General features: G+C 36.8%; 1 protein-coding gene across 2 annotated transcripts in view; it reads left to right on the forward strand.

The window, feature by feature from the left end:
- Nucleotides 1–14181, forward strand: part of LOC150088725 (coronin-1C-like) — a 244800-nt gene that overhangs the window by 182792 nt on the left and 47827 nt on the right. For both annotated transcript variants that reach the window (XM_090369628.1, XM_090369627.1), the window contains exon 8: nt 9959–10019. In XM_090369628.1, the coding sequence (XP_090225754.1) occupies nt 9959–10019 (61 nt within the window). The remainder of the gene's footprint in view (nt 1–9958; nt 10020–14181) is intronic.

The raw sequence follows: 14181 nt of genomic DNA on the forward strand, positions 1-14181 counted from the left end.
AAGCTTTGTAAACTTGTTACTCCGTGCAAATCATGTTAGTTGCAATTTGTACATTCCATTAAAAATGCTTATGCATGCTATTTAAATTTATAAAGAAAAGAGAAGATTATCTTGAAAACAAATGCCTCTTGAAGAAGACAACTCCTTGTGCAACAAAGCAATGAGTGCCAAGCCAGTAGTGAGTGATCAATGAGTGTATATTTAGTCGATGATGATGAAGAATAAACATTAAAGCCATAAATAATTTCTTTATTATTGTAATTTGCTTGATTTTACAGGCTACGTTTTCATTTCTTTGGATAAATCATTGTTTAAACAAACTAATTAGCTAGCTAATTTCATTGTTGAGAACATAATCTCTGTTTTTAATATTGTCTATGGAAAATAAATTCCTTCTTTACGAGCACGTGCTAGGAACAAATTAACTCATAAAGTCGAGAACTACCTGTGTATATATGTATTTTTTTATTATTATATATTTTTTTTAATTTTGAAAATGGATTGCTTAACTTATTGAAAGGGACCAAAGCAAGACATAGATCCCTTGAAAAGTCACTTTTTTCTTCTCTTGGTGCATGGTTTGGATAAAAGCAACTGATCTGGAAATTTTCTTTACTTTTCTGATTTTGCTACTGCTTTCACATATTTGTTGATCTGGAATTTTTTTCTACATATGTTTGTTTCACAAATAGCATAAAAGAGTAATACTAAAAGTAGCTGCAGGCAGAGGTGAAGCTGATTCTTGCACTGCTTCTACAGGAATTTCAAGACTGCTGCAGACCCCTTGTGGAACATGCAACTACTTGTGGCTGTGTTATGGTTATTAAGAATAAAAACAGTTGTCTGTATATTTGCATGTACACTAATGCTAAAAGCATATAAATAAATTTGATGAATTTGAAGTACTGGTTGAGTCATCAAATTCAAACATTGTGGGAATATCAGAAACACGTCACTCAGATATAAGGGATTCAGAATTTGAATAAAGGGAGAACAAACGTGTACAGAAGGGACAGGAGCGGGTTGAGTTATGTTCTTATATAGGTAACCAGTGCAAAGTTGAGTCAGTTGTGGTGTGACATAAGACTGGAAAAACAAAAATGAGAGTGAGAGCCTGTTAGAAGCCTAATGATTGTGATAAGTATAACAAACAACTGTACATGCATATAGAGGTGTCAGTAAATTAGAATGTCTTATAATGGGAAACTTTATCTTCACAGATAATGACTTATCCAGTTTCAAGATAGTTGCCTCTAAGATAGGGTGTAGCCTTGTGCCCTTGCAGTGATTCACAGTTCTTGAATTGCAGGAGATGTGAAGTAACTATAGCGAGAGGCAGTGGCGAAAGTGTCTGGATTGGTCAATCACTTCATAATCGCGCTTGGGGTTAAGGTCATGATGGGTTGGCCAGAAGTGTTGTGCGATTGCAGACTGGTCAGTCTCACCAAGGCGGATTGATCTGTTGTGTTCTGCAAGGCGGTCTTGAAGAAGTCTCGAGCTCTCTCCTATGTAGCAGCTGCCACAATCTTTTGAAAGTTGAGGTAAACTACCCGGCTGTGCAAAAGAGTGGCGACCAGAGTCTTCACATTAGAAACCAGAAAATGCAAGCTTCTACCGGGTAGCTGCACGCATTTTATATGATATTCCCGGAGGATATTTGAAATCTGGCCCAACATGCCTGGATAGTAGGGAATGTAGGCTGTAGGCATATTGTCATGCATTGATGACGGTCTCGGGTGGATCGTGAGCTCCTGTGCTTGCAATAAGCACTCATCTAAAATGTGGGTTGGATGACCACAATTGACCAGGTCCGCTCTCACTCTGGAAATCTCGGTACGCCTAGTTTCATCTGAGCTGGAATGGCTCCAAGCATGGGAGAAAATTTACAATCATAATTTTCTTGTTTAATACATATTATAAATAAGATTATGCTATATATTGTATTAGTAGAATTACATTAAATGTTCAAGATTTTACTTGTTTTGTTGCTGATTTTCTGAATGATCGATATAATGAATGTTTTTCTCATCCCCTGGGGGGTCGTTATATAGAGCTTTGACTGTATTACTAGGGGGAACTGAAGGGATTATGATTATTCATGTAGGAACTAATGTCATAAAGCAAAAAAAAAAAAAAAAAAAAAACTGAGAACTTGGTTGCAAAATATAAGGTAATATGGAAAATGCCACAAGACAGGTTAAAATGTTTTTATGTCTGCAATTTTGCCCAGATATGACAGGTAGTTTTATAATGATAGTTTTGTTAACCTGTCCTAGTTGGCAGAATGGATTTGTTTAGTAGAGGTATAATTCCTTAACTGAATAGATGCAGGGTCTTTACTAGTTCCATTAAGTGAATGAGGGGTTGAGGTGAAATTGCTAATTGGGGGGGGGGGATAAAGAAGTCATTGGAAAGTTACAGATTATAGGCATGTACCAAGGTATTGTACCCAATTTTGAGAACACATTTTACAACCTCAGTTTACCTTTTTCACAGAAAGCACTCAGTTCTCTAGCAGACAACTTTTTTTAAGTATAAAGGAAGTATCAGAGTAGTTAAAAAAATAAATTACAAAATGAATGAATGAATTTGAGCTGGTAAGGTCAGCTAATGCTGATATTGTAGTGCCAGCTGAAACATGGTACCACCCTGAGATAAGGGACAAATAATTTCATCGTGGTGAATATATTGTGTAAAGAGGGTTGGGTGGGTGGGAGTTGTGTTATCAAAAGCTGCCTGCAAATACTGAATAGTTTTCAGAATTTAATAAAATCAAGAGAAGAAATTGATTAGTTTCTGAAAACAATGTAACCAACCTTTTAGAAGTCTCTTTGATGTTATTTGGCTAATGGTAAAGTTAAGATGATTAGCATGACTGTATTACAAGTCAGATAACTCTGAGGAGTGTAAGATAAAAATCTGTTTAGGCAACTTGAATAGGCAAGCAGGTATAATTGCCTTGTTATGGGTGACCAGAATTTTGAACCAACTTGGTTACTATTATAATATTTATTAGTTTGGTACATTGATGTTTTTGTGACAGTATAACTGAAGGATTTCAATCACTGAAGTAGATTAGAGGAAAACATCTGCGAAATGTATGATTGTTAAGGCTTTGTTAGTAATAAATAGATTCTAAACCGTACACTGGTGAAATCTTTTATTTCAAGGATTTGATTACATTACTGTTATTTATTTCAGCATTTCAGAAAGTTAACACAGAATCAGCATGTTTGACTTGGTTCTCATCTCAGCAGGCAACCGTAATGTTATAAAATAGGTAGTACCAAAAAAATCTCTGCGGTCGAAGGAAAAGGGCTTCAGTTTCAAGAAGGGGAGACTGTAGCAGTTGTATAATATAAAAGTGTCATAAGACAATTTTATATGATAATTATAATCATATTTGTAATGAAACTATTGATGGGGCAAGAGGCAAAGGCTGAGCATGAGAAATCCCTGACAAAGAGAGAAGCAAGAATTGGAATTCTAATTTCTGTGAATACAAGAAAGGAGCGAGTAAATTAAGAAGGTCCCTAAAAGAATGGTAGCAATGATTTTTGACAACCCAGATTACACTGAAAACAGTTTAACAGGTACTTTGCAATGGTCTCCACAGATGAAAATACATTTGACCAGGTAGAATCAAATCTGTAAGCTGACACCTCTTCACTGATTTCTCCTATTTCTAAGAAGTGTCTTTCAGAAAAGTCACTGAGACTGAGGGAGAAAAAAACTCTAGGATGGACAGTATACATCTGGTTATATTTAAAAAAAAAAAAAAAAAAAAAAAAAAAAAAAAAGGTGGTGTGCAAGTGTATCATGCCTTTGATATTGTTAATAAGATCATCCTTGGACTGAAGAAATAATTATGTTTCTCCAGTTCTTAAGTGAGGACTTAAGAAGCATTATGAAACTATAGACTGATGAGTTTGACTCTTGTGGTGAAAAGATCATGTAGTCTATTTAAGGATACAATTTTGGGCCACACTGATAAAAATCATCCTGAAGGAATCACAGCATGGATACATGAAAGGAAGATAGTGCTTGACCAAGCTAGTTAACTGCTATGAAAAAGTCATAACTTTTTGGATGCAAAAAAAAAAAAAAAAAAAAAAAAAGAACTTTGATATTATATATTTACACTTTATCTAATCTTTTGATACACTCCCCAAAGGAAGTTATATAAACTGAAGTACATTGCAGTTAAAGGGAAGATACTCAGATAGATCAGGAGCTGGCTTATTATTCAGGCAAAGTATGATTAAAAATGGACATCTTCAGAGTGGACTAATGTAGGAAATGGAGTCCTTCAGAGATCACTGCTGGTGGATCCCCCCCCCCCCACTTGTTTATAATTTTCCTTTACGGTATTAAGGGAAGAATTGTGGAAGAGAAGAAAAATGCATGGGATGCATATACACTATCAGGTGAAGACTGTGGTAAATATGTCCAGGTTTGCAGATGATACGAAGGTTGGCAGGGTTGTTAATGACACTAATTGCGGTATGTTACTTCAACAGGATCTAGAGAAATTGGGCAGATGTGCTGAGAGGTGGCAACTAAAGTTTAACATTGTCAAATTTAAGTACTGCATGTGGGTAGTAGTAACTCCAGAGCAACATATCAACTGTGTGGATGAGAATGAAAGAGCCTGGGGGTAATTGTGCAGTCAGATATGAAGTTTTCTGAACAGTCTGCAAGAGTAGCTCATGGTGTCTTGTCAATGATATATAGAAATTTTTCTAGTAGGGGGTAAGGAGGTGATTATTCCCTTGTACAGGGCAATGGTCAGGCTACACCTTGAGTACTGTATACAGGTCTGGAGGCCTCATTTTAGGAAAGATGTAGGACTGCTGGAACGAGTACAGAGAAAGGGATGCACTTATGAAGAAAGGCTTAAGTTCTGCAAATTGTAGCGTCTGGAGACTAAGCACCTGCAAGGTGATCTGATTGAGGTGTTATAAGGCCTTGAATGGTTTGAGCAAGCTTGATGCTGATGGGATCCTTCCTCTTGCCCAGATTAATTACCCTCAGGTAATTAATCTGGGCAAGAGGAAGGATCAGAAGGGACAGGAGCGGGTTGAGTTATGTTCTTATATAGGTAACCAGTGCAAAGTTGAGTCAGTTTCCTCTTGCCCAGATTAATTACCTGAGGGTAATTAATCTGGGCAAGAGGAAAATTCAAATTGAGGAAAGACAGTTGTAGAATAGATGTGCGAAAATTTGTCTTTAGCCAGTGGGTGGTTGATTGCCAGAACAAACTTCCATCTGTCATTGTGGAAGTTGACAGCTTAAATAAATTCAAGGCAGAACTACACAAACATTTGGAGTGAATGAATGGGTGAAATGGGAAGGGGGTTTTTTTTTGTTTTTTTTTTTTTTGACTGATGCTGTATAAGCCTGCTTTCTTTGCATCATATGCCTCTACTAGCACTTGTATCAATGCAAAATATCAATGCACTTGTATCAGTGCAAATTATATTAATTTCCATTTTCAAAAATGGAAATTAATTCTTCTAAATGTATTATCGTACACCTTGAGAACAAAAACTCCGGAGTAACTTGGAGAAGAGGAGGAGTTAAAAGTTGCTAGGGATGATACAAAGGCCTAGGGCTTATGATGGTCACCATCCAGTGTAAACAAGTGGTTAGTAAGGCACATTGTATCTTTGCAAATATGGAAAAGGATATTATTGTTCTTCTATATAAGACGATGGTAAGCCCATACTCGTATATTTTTTTAGAAACCCCAAACATGAAAAGATTCTAATAACCTTTCGTGTTTGGGGTTTTGACTAATAAAAAGTGTGGGGGGGGGGGTTCTAAGAACCAATAGTCCTTAATACCATACATGGATTGAAAGTTGAGAAGATACTTGTTAACATTAAACTCGAATTTCAGCATATTGTAATTTTCAGGAAATATATCTGAAAGCGTTCCAGAAAATGAAAGTTGAAGGAATAAATGAAGAAAAGTTGGTTCTGTTTGTTTGAAGTTGGACAGTAAAAGGATGCCGACTGGTTGCAGCACATTAGGATTGGTTTGAGAGAGAGGGAGAATTATAGAAACCAGTTAAGAAAAACAGTGCCTATGGACGTATCTATAGAAAAGGCATGTGGCAGAAACAGGATGTCTAAGAGGCAGGGGGTGAAAAGACTTCGTAAGAAACAAGTCATTAATTAACGTGACTGACCTCTTTTGAATGAAGTCTAGAAGCCTAAAAGGTTTGGAGAACCACACCCCAGATGTGGGAAACAATATTCAAGCTTTTCAGATGCAGAGGAAGCAATATTTGTGATGAGCTTATGCCAAGAGAGATTAGAAGTCAGGGTAAGCCCTAATAGAAATATATGACTTTGTCTAGAAGTCTGAGTGTTGTCAAAGATAAGCATAGGAGCAGAAGAATCCTTTTTGTGAGATATGCACTGAGTTTTAGAAGGATTGAAATTAACTAAGTTATCTTTTCCCCCACTGGAGAATTACTTGGGGATCAGCAATTGAAGAATTGGCAGTGGGTATTTGAGAAAGTTGAAGTTTGTGCAAGGACAAATTTCTCAAACTGGAAGGTTCAATGCAGTGTGCTGTCATCAGCTTTATATCACTTTGTATATTAATGATCTTTTTTCCAATAGACTTTAAGAAGATCATTAATATATAAGAAAAAAAGAGTGAGAGAAAGAACTGAATCTTGGGGAACACCAGCATTAGTGGAGAAGTTAGAAGACAGAGCCATGAACCATCATTTGCAGTGAGCAGTCAGAGAGAAAATTGGATCTCAATTTTAGAAGACCTTTATGCCAAACACTGTCAAGAACAACTACTTGAGTGTCACCAAACTTTTCCATTGAATTTGTTCATAGATGGGTAACATAAGCCACTATATCACCAGTGGATCAACACGTACAGAACCCATATTGATGATCATTGATCAGATGGAAGGTTTCTAGATAGTTTAGGAGTTGGCAGTTAATAGATTTCTCCATTACTTTACAAAGAGTAGAAGTAAGTGCAACACGCAGTAACTGGATGGGAAGGAATTTGATGGAATTTTTAGTAACTGGCTGGATATAAGCAAATTTCCAAGCAGAAGAAAAAACACAAGTGGATAAGAAAGTGTAAAAAGGTGACACAGAACAGGAGTAATCTCAAGAGCATATGTTTTGAGAACAAGTGGAGAAACATCATCAAGACCTGGAGCTTTAAGATTGTTCAAAATTCTTCTGACATCCTTTTGATGGAAGACCACAAGAGGTATTGAATGTAGTATACCTGAGGATGGTAGGAGGTGGTTTACCAAGATCATCAGTACAACAGTTAGAACAAAAGGAGGTTGCTAGTAGGTCAGCTTTATTTTTAGTTGAGGTGGCAATAGAACCATCAGGTTTTAACAGAGGTGGGCAAAAGTTGCTGCCAATAGCTTTGGCAACAGCCCAGAATGCTTGACTACCATTTGGACAAGAAGCAAGTTTTCTACTTAGCCTGTTCAAAATCTAATTTGGACTAAGTAATAACTTCTTTACAATTGTTGCGAGCTCTGTTGTAGGAAAAAAACAAACCTGGAGATTTGTGTGCAAGCCAATTGTGATATGCAACATTCTTATCTTGAACAGCCTTAGCACATTTTTTGAAAAATTTAGGTTTAAAGGATAAGATTTCAAGTTGGAATGTGGAATAAAGGATTTCATCCCTACGCAAATAATTTCACTGAACGATCTGAGCAAACATTGCTATTAGAAGATTTAAAACAGTAATTCAACCAAGGAAACAAATAGAAATCTCACAGAGCAACCCATTTTGTATTCTTGTAATGCCAAACAACATGAGGCTGAGAATGGCCATGAGACTCCATTGGAAAAGAGACTATCACCAGGGTATGATCGGAGGTGCCTAGAGGGCCACTCACTTTGACCATGTACTTGTAAGGGTTATATTGTTGTTAGCAATCTAAAAGACAGATCTAAAGAAGGGCAACCAGGTTTGTCAAGAGCACTAATTGTTATCTTTTCTAGGAGCAGTTAGAAGGTGTAAACTGCAGCTTAGCAGCTAAATATTTGGGGTGGAGTTCCTGATTAAATTGTGAGGTCCTAAAATGGATGAGTAAAATGAATGGGTGATATCTTTTCACTGGCAAGAAAGACAGAGATAGGGAGGTGTCACAAAAATAAAATCTTAGAAAGCAATAGAAGACTGGATCTCTTGATGTTTATTTGTGGGAAAAATGTCATTGATCACTGGAACATGCTACCACAAAATGTCTGAGGTGAGAAATTTGGTTCACTTCCAGATGGAATTGGATGCCAATTTTTGTACTGGATTCCTTGTTGTTTCTGTTATTTGTTAATGACGTTATGAGGGCATTAACTGGCTTGATGGCAAAACTTGCTGAAGTTTTGCTGATTAGGTAAAGGATAGCAGGCAAAGTGTGAAACAAACACAGAGATGCATTATTTAATTGTTATTCTGGTTAAGAGACATCCCAGGACAGCCATATAGTGCAATGGGCTGTCCTAGTATGTCTTATACCTGTTATACTTTATTAAATTTATGATTTTTGTCAAGAATGAATTCAGTGCAAAACTCCATAGTAGTTAATGAAAGCAGCATATGTTTTTATTATGGTGAACTTAAGAAATACACTTTAAATAAAATACAGTGCATACATAGTGTTTTTTGAGATTGTGCCACTGGTTGGAGGCTTGTTTCAGTTTTATTTATTTATTTTTTAAACAGTCATTGTCAAGTTTGAATGGTCAGTGTAGTGCAAAGGTAATTTTTCAATAATTAGTGATATTGTAGTTTGACAATAAAAAGCCATATCCACTCATTTATTTATGTTTATGAAATTACCTTCACATTATGTTGACAATTGAAATATACCAATGGTTGTAATTGATGTAAATAATATAACATATACTATATATTCATTTCTCTCTTTATTTTTTTTCTTTTATATTTGAAATTAATAAAAGAAATAAAATCACTTTTCTGCAATATCTGTAATACATCAAGTGGTGTTGACCATTTTTCCAGGTATGCTAGGACATCATAAGGTGTTTTTTTAGTTTATGGGGATTTTGCTAGTAGGGATAGTGATAATTATTTCATTGTGTAAATAAAGCCTTGGTTTGGAATCCCTCATTCAGGATATGGATCTGTATACAGCAGAAGTTTCCAAACTTTTATACCTTGAGCTCCCTAAAAAATTTTGATAAATTCATGTGCACCATCCCCCCAAGTTACAGAAACAAATGCAAATAAACAGATTTGGCCTAAAATTTAGCTATGAATATATACTTTTATAAATTAATATGTACATTTAATCTCAAAGAAATAAAATATGAATAATAGAAATAAATAAAAAAAAAAACCTTCAAACCTGGAGTAGTGGGATGATTTGTCCATATTTTGTTTAAAAAAAAAAAAAAAGTGCTTCATGAAAACAAGTGCTACTCTCCCCCCCCCCCAAAGTGTGTCGCGAGGGGTCAGTCCCCACACTTTGGGAACCTCTGGTATACTGTATAGTATCCGAGTTATTCCCTAACCAAGGCGTTATACATTGTGACACCTGTAATTTAAGTAACAGGGTATCTTTTATTTTACAGGTGATACAAAGTGGAGTATATGCATTTAAATTAAGGAAGGATAATTGTAGAATATATATTAAGAAAATTCTCTTAAATGTTATTAAGGTACACCTAATCTTGTAGATGGATGTAGAAAGTTTAAGTAAATTTACAAAAGGGTTGGAAAAATAACTGGATGAAACCAGATGACTTATTTCAGCACTAACCTAAAAAAAAAAACTTGCATCAATTTTACTTTATTAATACTAATTCCTGTGGTTTGTGTTTAATTATACAAGATATAAAATTTAAAACTTTCTATTTTGCTGTTTGCTTTGTTTTTGTATTTTATGTATAATATTTAAAATTTCATTTGTGGTTATTTTTATTTTTAGGTTTTACAAACTGCATTCTCGTGGCTTTTGTGAAGTTATTACTTTCACTGTACCAAGGAAAGTAAGTGATATTCATAGTTGAATTTATATTAAATTAAACTAGTAGTAATTCTTACATGTATGATGGGGGACAGTCAAGTTAATCTACAGGAGATTTTGCTGTTGGACTGTGCTATTTTATTTAATTTAATTGAATTTTGATTGAAAAATGAAATACAGATGAATGAATGAAGTTGATTTTAATGCAATCATAGGCTTTATCAGTGAATGCATCCCTCTTTTTATTAACAAAAGTAGTGCATTCCAAAAAGCTTAGTCAATGTGAAGTCATCTATATAATTTATTATCACAAGCACATTATAAATAAGGGTTGTTATATGCCATTTCTGACATGGCATATAAGGGTTGTTAACAAAACAAAAGAAACAACTCATAAAGTAGCATAATAAATACACTGAGTGGGCTTTGCATTAGTAACACCCCCTTGTGTAGGATGGAGGGTCTGTGACATTGGTAAAGGCTCCAAGTTGGGAATGACTGATATAAGATTGTAGTTTGCACATGTGGCAATCAGTTTTTGATTTGCAGTAAGGAAGGATGGATTGGCATTGAGATCTTCCCAACTTCAAATGTTTAATGATTGTGGGGGACAAGACATACAGGTGCCAGTATATCAACAAGAGTCAACACAGTTAGGTGGTTCTGCCTTCTTCTTCGGTGCCTCCGTAGCCAGGTGGGAAGGAGCAGCAGTGCGTAGCACACGCTTCTTGATTAGACCGGGGTTCGAGCCCATCACCACCAAATATGGAGGATGCAGAAAGGTCAAGGGAATGACTACCGCATATTCCTGGAGCAATATGGCCTTAGTTGCTAATGCTCCTAAAAACCAAATAACAAACAAACAAACAAGCTTCTGTCTTCTCTCATTACAAGTCTACTGTGACTGGCTCAACAGAAGTTGAACAATTGCCAACGGTCACAAAGCTCACCACAGGCACTGAAGTAGCACAGTGGCCCAGTTAACTACCCAGTACAGTGTAAGAATAACAAGACGGGTATCCACACGGACTATGGTGTATCTTGTATAGTGGCACTAGTACTTTCTCCCCCAATCCACAACTGTATCTCTGCAATGCATACAATACTCTATAAAGGCTAGCATTTGAGTAATGTGTGGTTTTCTGTGTGTAAGTATGTGTTATGTTGTTCAACTTGGTCTAGGGAACACCACCAACCTCCAATTACCATACAGTGATGAAGGATACCAGCACAGGAAAGTAGGACACTAAATTCTGGCAGAGCCAACCCTAGAGTCACCTGAGTTTTCTGGGAAGGACTTCATAAAAGGGGATGGGGAGGAAGATAAAGTAATAAGGTCTGAGTGTCCTATGCTTTTTTTGTTGGAGTGCAAGGAAAATATTTGTAGTGGGGGAGGAGATAGGTTACCATTGTGCATTAATAGTAGCACATGATGGAGAAAGCAAGCTTAAACAGCATCAGCCAAAAAAAAAAAAAAAAATCACATCTCTATTTGCTCCAAACGTTAGTCCAGTTCTTCCTTGAATTTATTTAAGCTATCAACTGTGACAGACGGAAGTTTGTTCCAGCAATGAACCACTCACTGGCTAAAGGCAAATTTCCACACATCTTTTCTACAACTGTCTTTCCTCAATTTCAATTTAAGTCCCCTCAGGTTCATAATCTGAGCAAGAGGAAGAATCCAATCAGCACTGAGCATCTTCAAACTATTCAAAACCTTAAACACCTCAATCAGATCAGATCACCATGCAGGTGCCTAGAATCCAGATTCCACAATTTGTGGAACCTAAGCCTTTCTTGGTAAGGCACCCCTTTGTTCCCCTTGCCAACCAATCTCATTGCCCGTCTCTATATTCTTTCTATATCCTTCCTAAACTGAGGTCTCCAGATCTGTATGCAGTACTCAGTGTGGCCTGACCATTGACTTATACAAAGGGATAATCACTTCCTTATCCCTACTAGCAAATTCCTGTACTTAATTGACAAGCCTCTATGAGCTGCTCTGGAAGCCTGTCTGCACTCCTATGAAAACTTCATATCTGACTGCACAATATCCCCCCCCCAGGTCTTTTTCATTCTCCACTACCCTGATCATAGTACTGCACAGTTAGAACGTTACTCTGGGTTTACTGCCACCATCGTTACTGTCATTAACAACCCTGCAAACCTTTGTAACATCTGCAGAAATCTGCAGTCTTATATACCTTCATTTCATCAATGTCATTGATAAATATAGAAAACAACAATGGTCCCAACACCAAAACCTAGGGATGCCACTAATCACATTAATCCACAAAGAGCAGTCATTGATTATCACTCTCTTGTCTTTTCCCACTCAGCTATCCCTTTATCCATAGCAGCAACTTGCCCTTCATGCTATTGCTCCAATTTGTATAGCAGTCTTCCATGTGCAGCAGTATCAAAAGCATTGCTGAATTCCAAGCATATGATATCAAAATTATTTATCAATTATTTATCATATGATATCAATGCTGCCAAATTATAATCGTCTAAATTCTACCGGTTTTATGTAAATCTCTAAGACAACTAACACTATTAGCTTTTATCTAGCGTATAGCCTCACATGTCTAAATTTAATAACATCAAAATTTTGCCCGACCTATTTGCCCTTTAACACATCTCTTTAGCGTTCAACCCCAACCAGCGATTTCCTAACAGCAATCCCATTAAGCATTAATGTCAAACGCAAATTTTTTTTTTTTGAATAGGTCCTACCCACTGAAATCCCAGGAAACTAGGTGGCAGGACCTGCCAGAGCAATTTGTTGTGATACTGGATACACCCGGCTAGCCTCCGCGTGGCAGGCTATGGGCAACGTCAGGCCCCATTAGGGGCCTGGTGGCCAGTAAGCCGGTTAAACAATGGGCACAACATATCACACTGCACAGACACGGCCTACACACTTGAAAGCGTGACAGTGTACTGTCCTCAATACAGCAAAACACATGCGGAGATGGGAGAAATCCCAGGTGCTGTCTGACACGAACATACCCAATACCTTCCCCTACTCTGCCAGTGACTGAAGGGAGTCCGAATAGTGTGTATGCAGGGGGCATTGTTGAGGCCACGTTATGTAAAGGAGCTGGGTATATTCTTACCATGTGTATGCCATATCCAAATTTTAATTACTTCATACAGCATGTCCTCCCCATCTTTTCTTAATACTGAATACACCATGAATTGTCAAACTAATAAAGCAAACTTAACTATGAAAAGATCTAAACCTCCCAAGCACTTCCTCATTTCACAAATATATGTGGTCTCAGTTTTAATCTTAAATGTCAGTTCTGACTTATTGGTTGATTCAACTGCTGCTCATCTCAGTTGTTCAAATTATTCACTGTATGATTCCTTTCACTTCAAAACTTGTGGTACTTGTGCATACTGTCAGGGAATTAGTCATTTTAAATCTCATCTTTTCGATCTTCTCTGGCTTAAAATCTCTTTACCACATTCTGTCAAATTTATCTGCTGCCTCTATCATTTTCCCAATTCCACTAATCACTTTGAACTCTCTGACTTTCTCCAGTCCAATTTCCTAAGTGATTTTAATGTTCACAACTCCGCTGGCTTCCATTTTCTAGTCACATGGATCCAGCTGGTTGAGATGCTGAGGCTTTTGCAATTACTAACCTCGCACAGATTGTTCATTTACCTACCAGAATATCAGACAATCCTAACCACACAGCAACACGCATGATCTGTTTTCACAAACAACCCTGCTAAGTATATGGTTGAGGTGATTCTAGGCAGTCTAGGTAGTCTAGGCACCTCGATACCAACTTGATGGTGGGTCTTTTCTCCAATGGAGCCATTCTACCAAGGCCATTCTCAACCTTGTGTTCTTTGGCATTACAAGAATGCAAAATGGGATGATCTGTGAGATTTCTTTTCTTCTTTTCCTTGGTCCGATTACTGTTTCAAATCTTCTGATGTCAATGTTTGCTCAGATCGTGTCAGTGAAATTATTCTTGTAGGGATGGAATCCTGTATCCCACACTCTACTTTAAACTTCCGTCCATTATCTAAACTGTGATTTTCCAACAGATGTGCTAAGGCCATTCAAGAGAAGAACGTTGCATATCATAATTCACACTTCCAAATCTCCAAGTTCATTTTCTGTTTACACCAAAGCTTGCAACAATTGTAATGCAATTATTAAT

The sequence above is a fragment of the Mastigoproctus giganteus genome, chromosome 3 (assembly GCF_048544385.1).
Source record: "Mastigoproctus giganteus isolate SK-2022 chromosome 3, ASM4854438v1, whole genome shotgun sequence".
NCBI classification, from domain to species: domain Eukaryota; kingdom Metazoa; phylum Arthropoda; class Arachnida; order Uropygi; family Thelyphonidae; genus Mastigoproctus; species Mastigoproctus giganteus.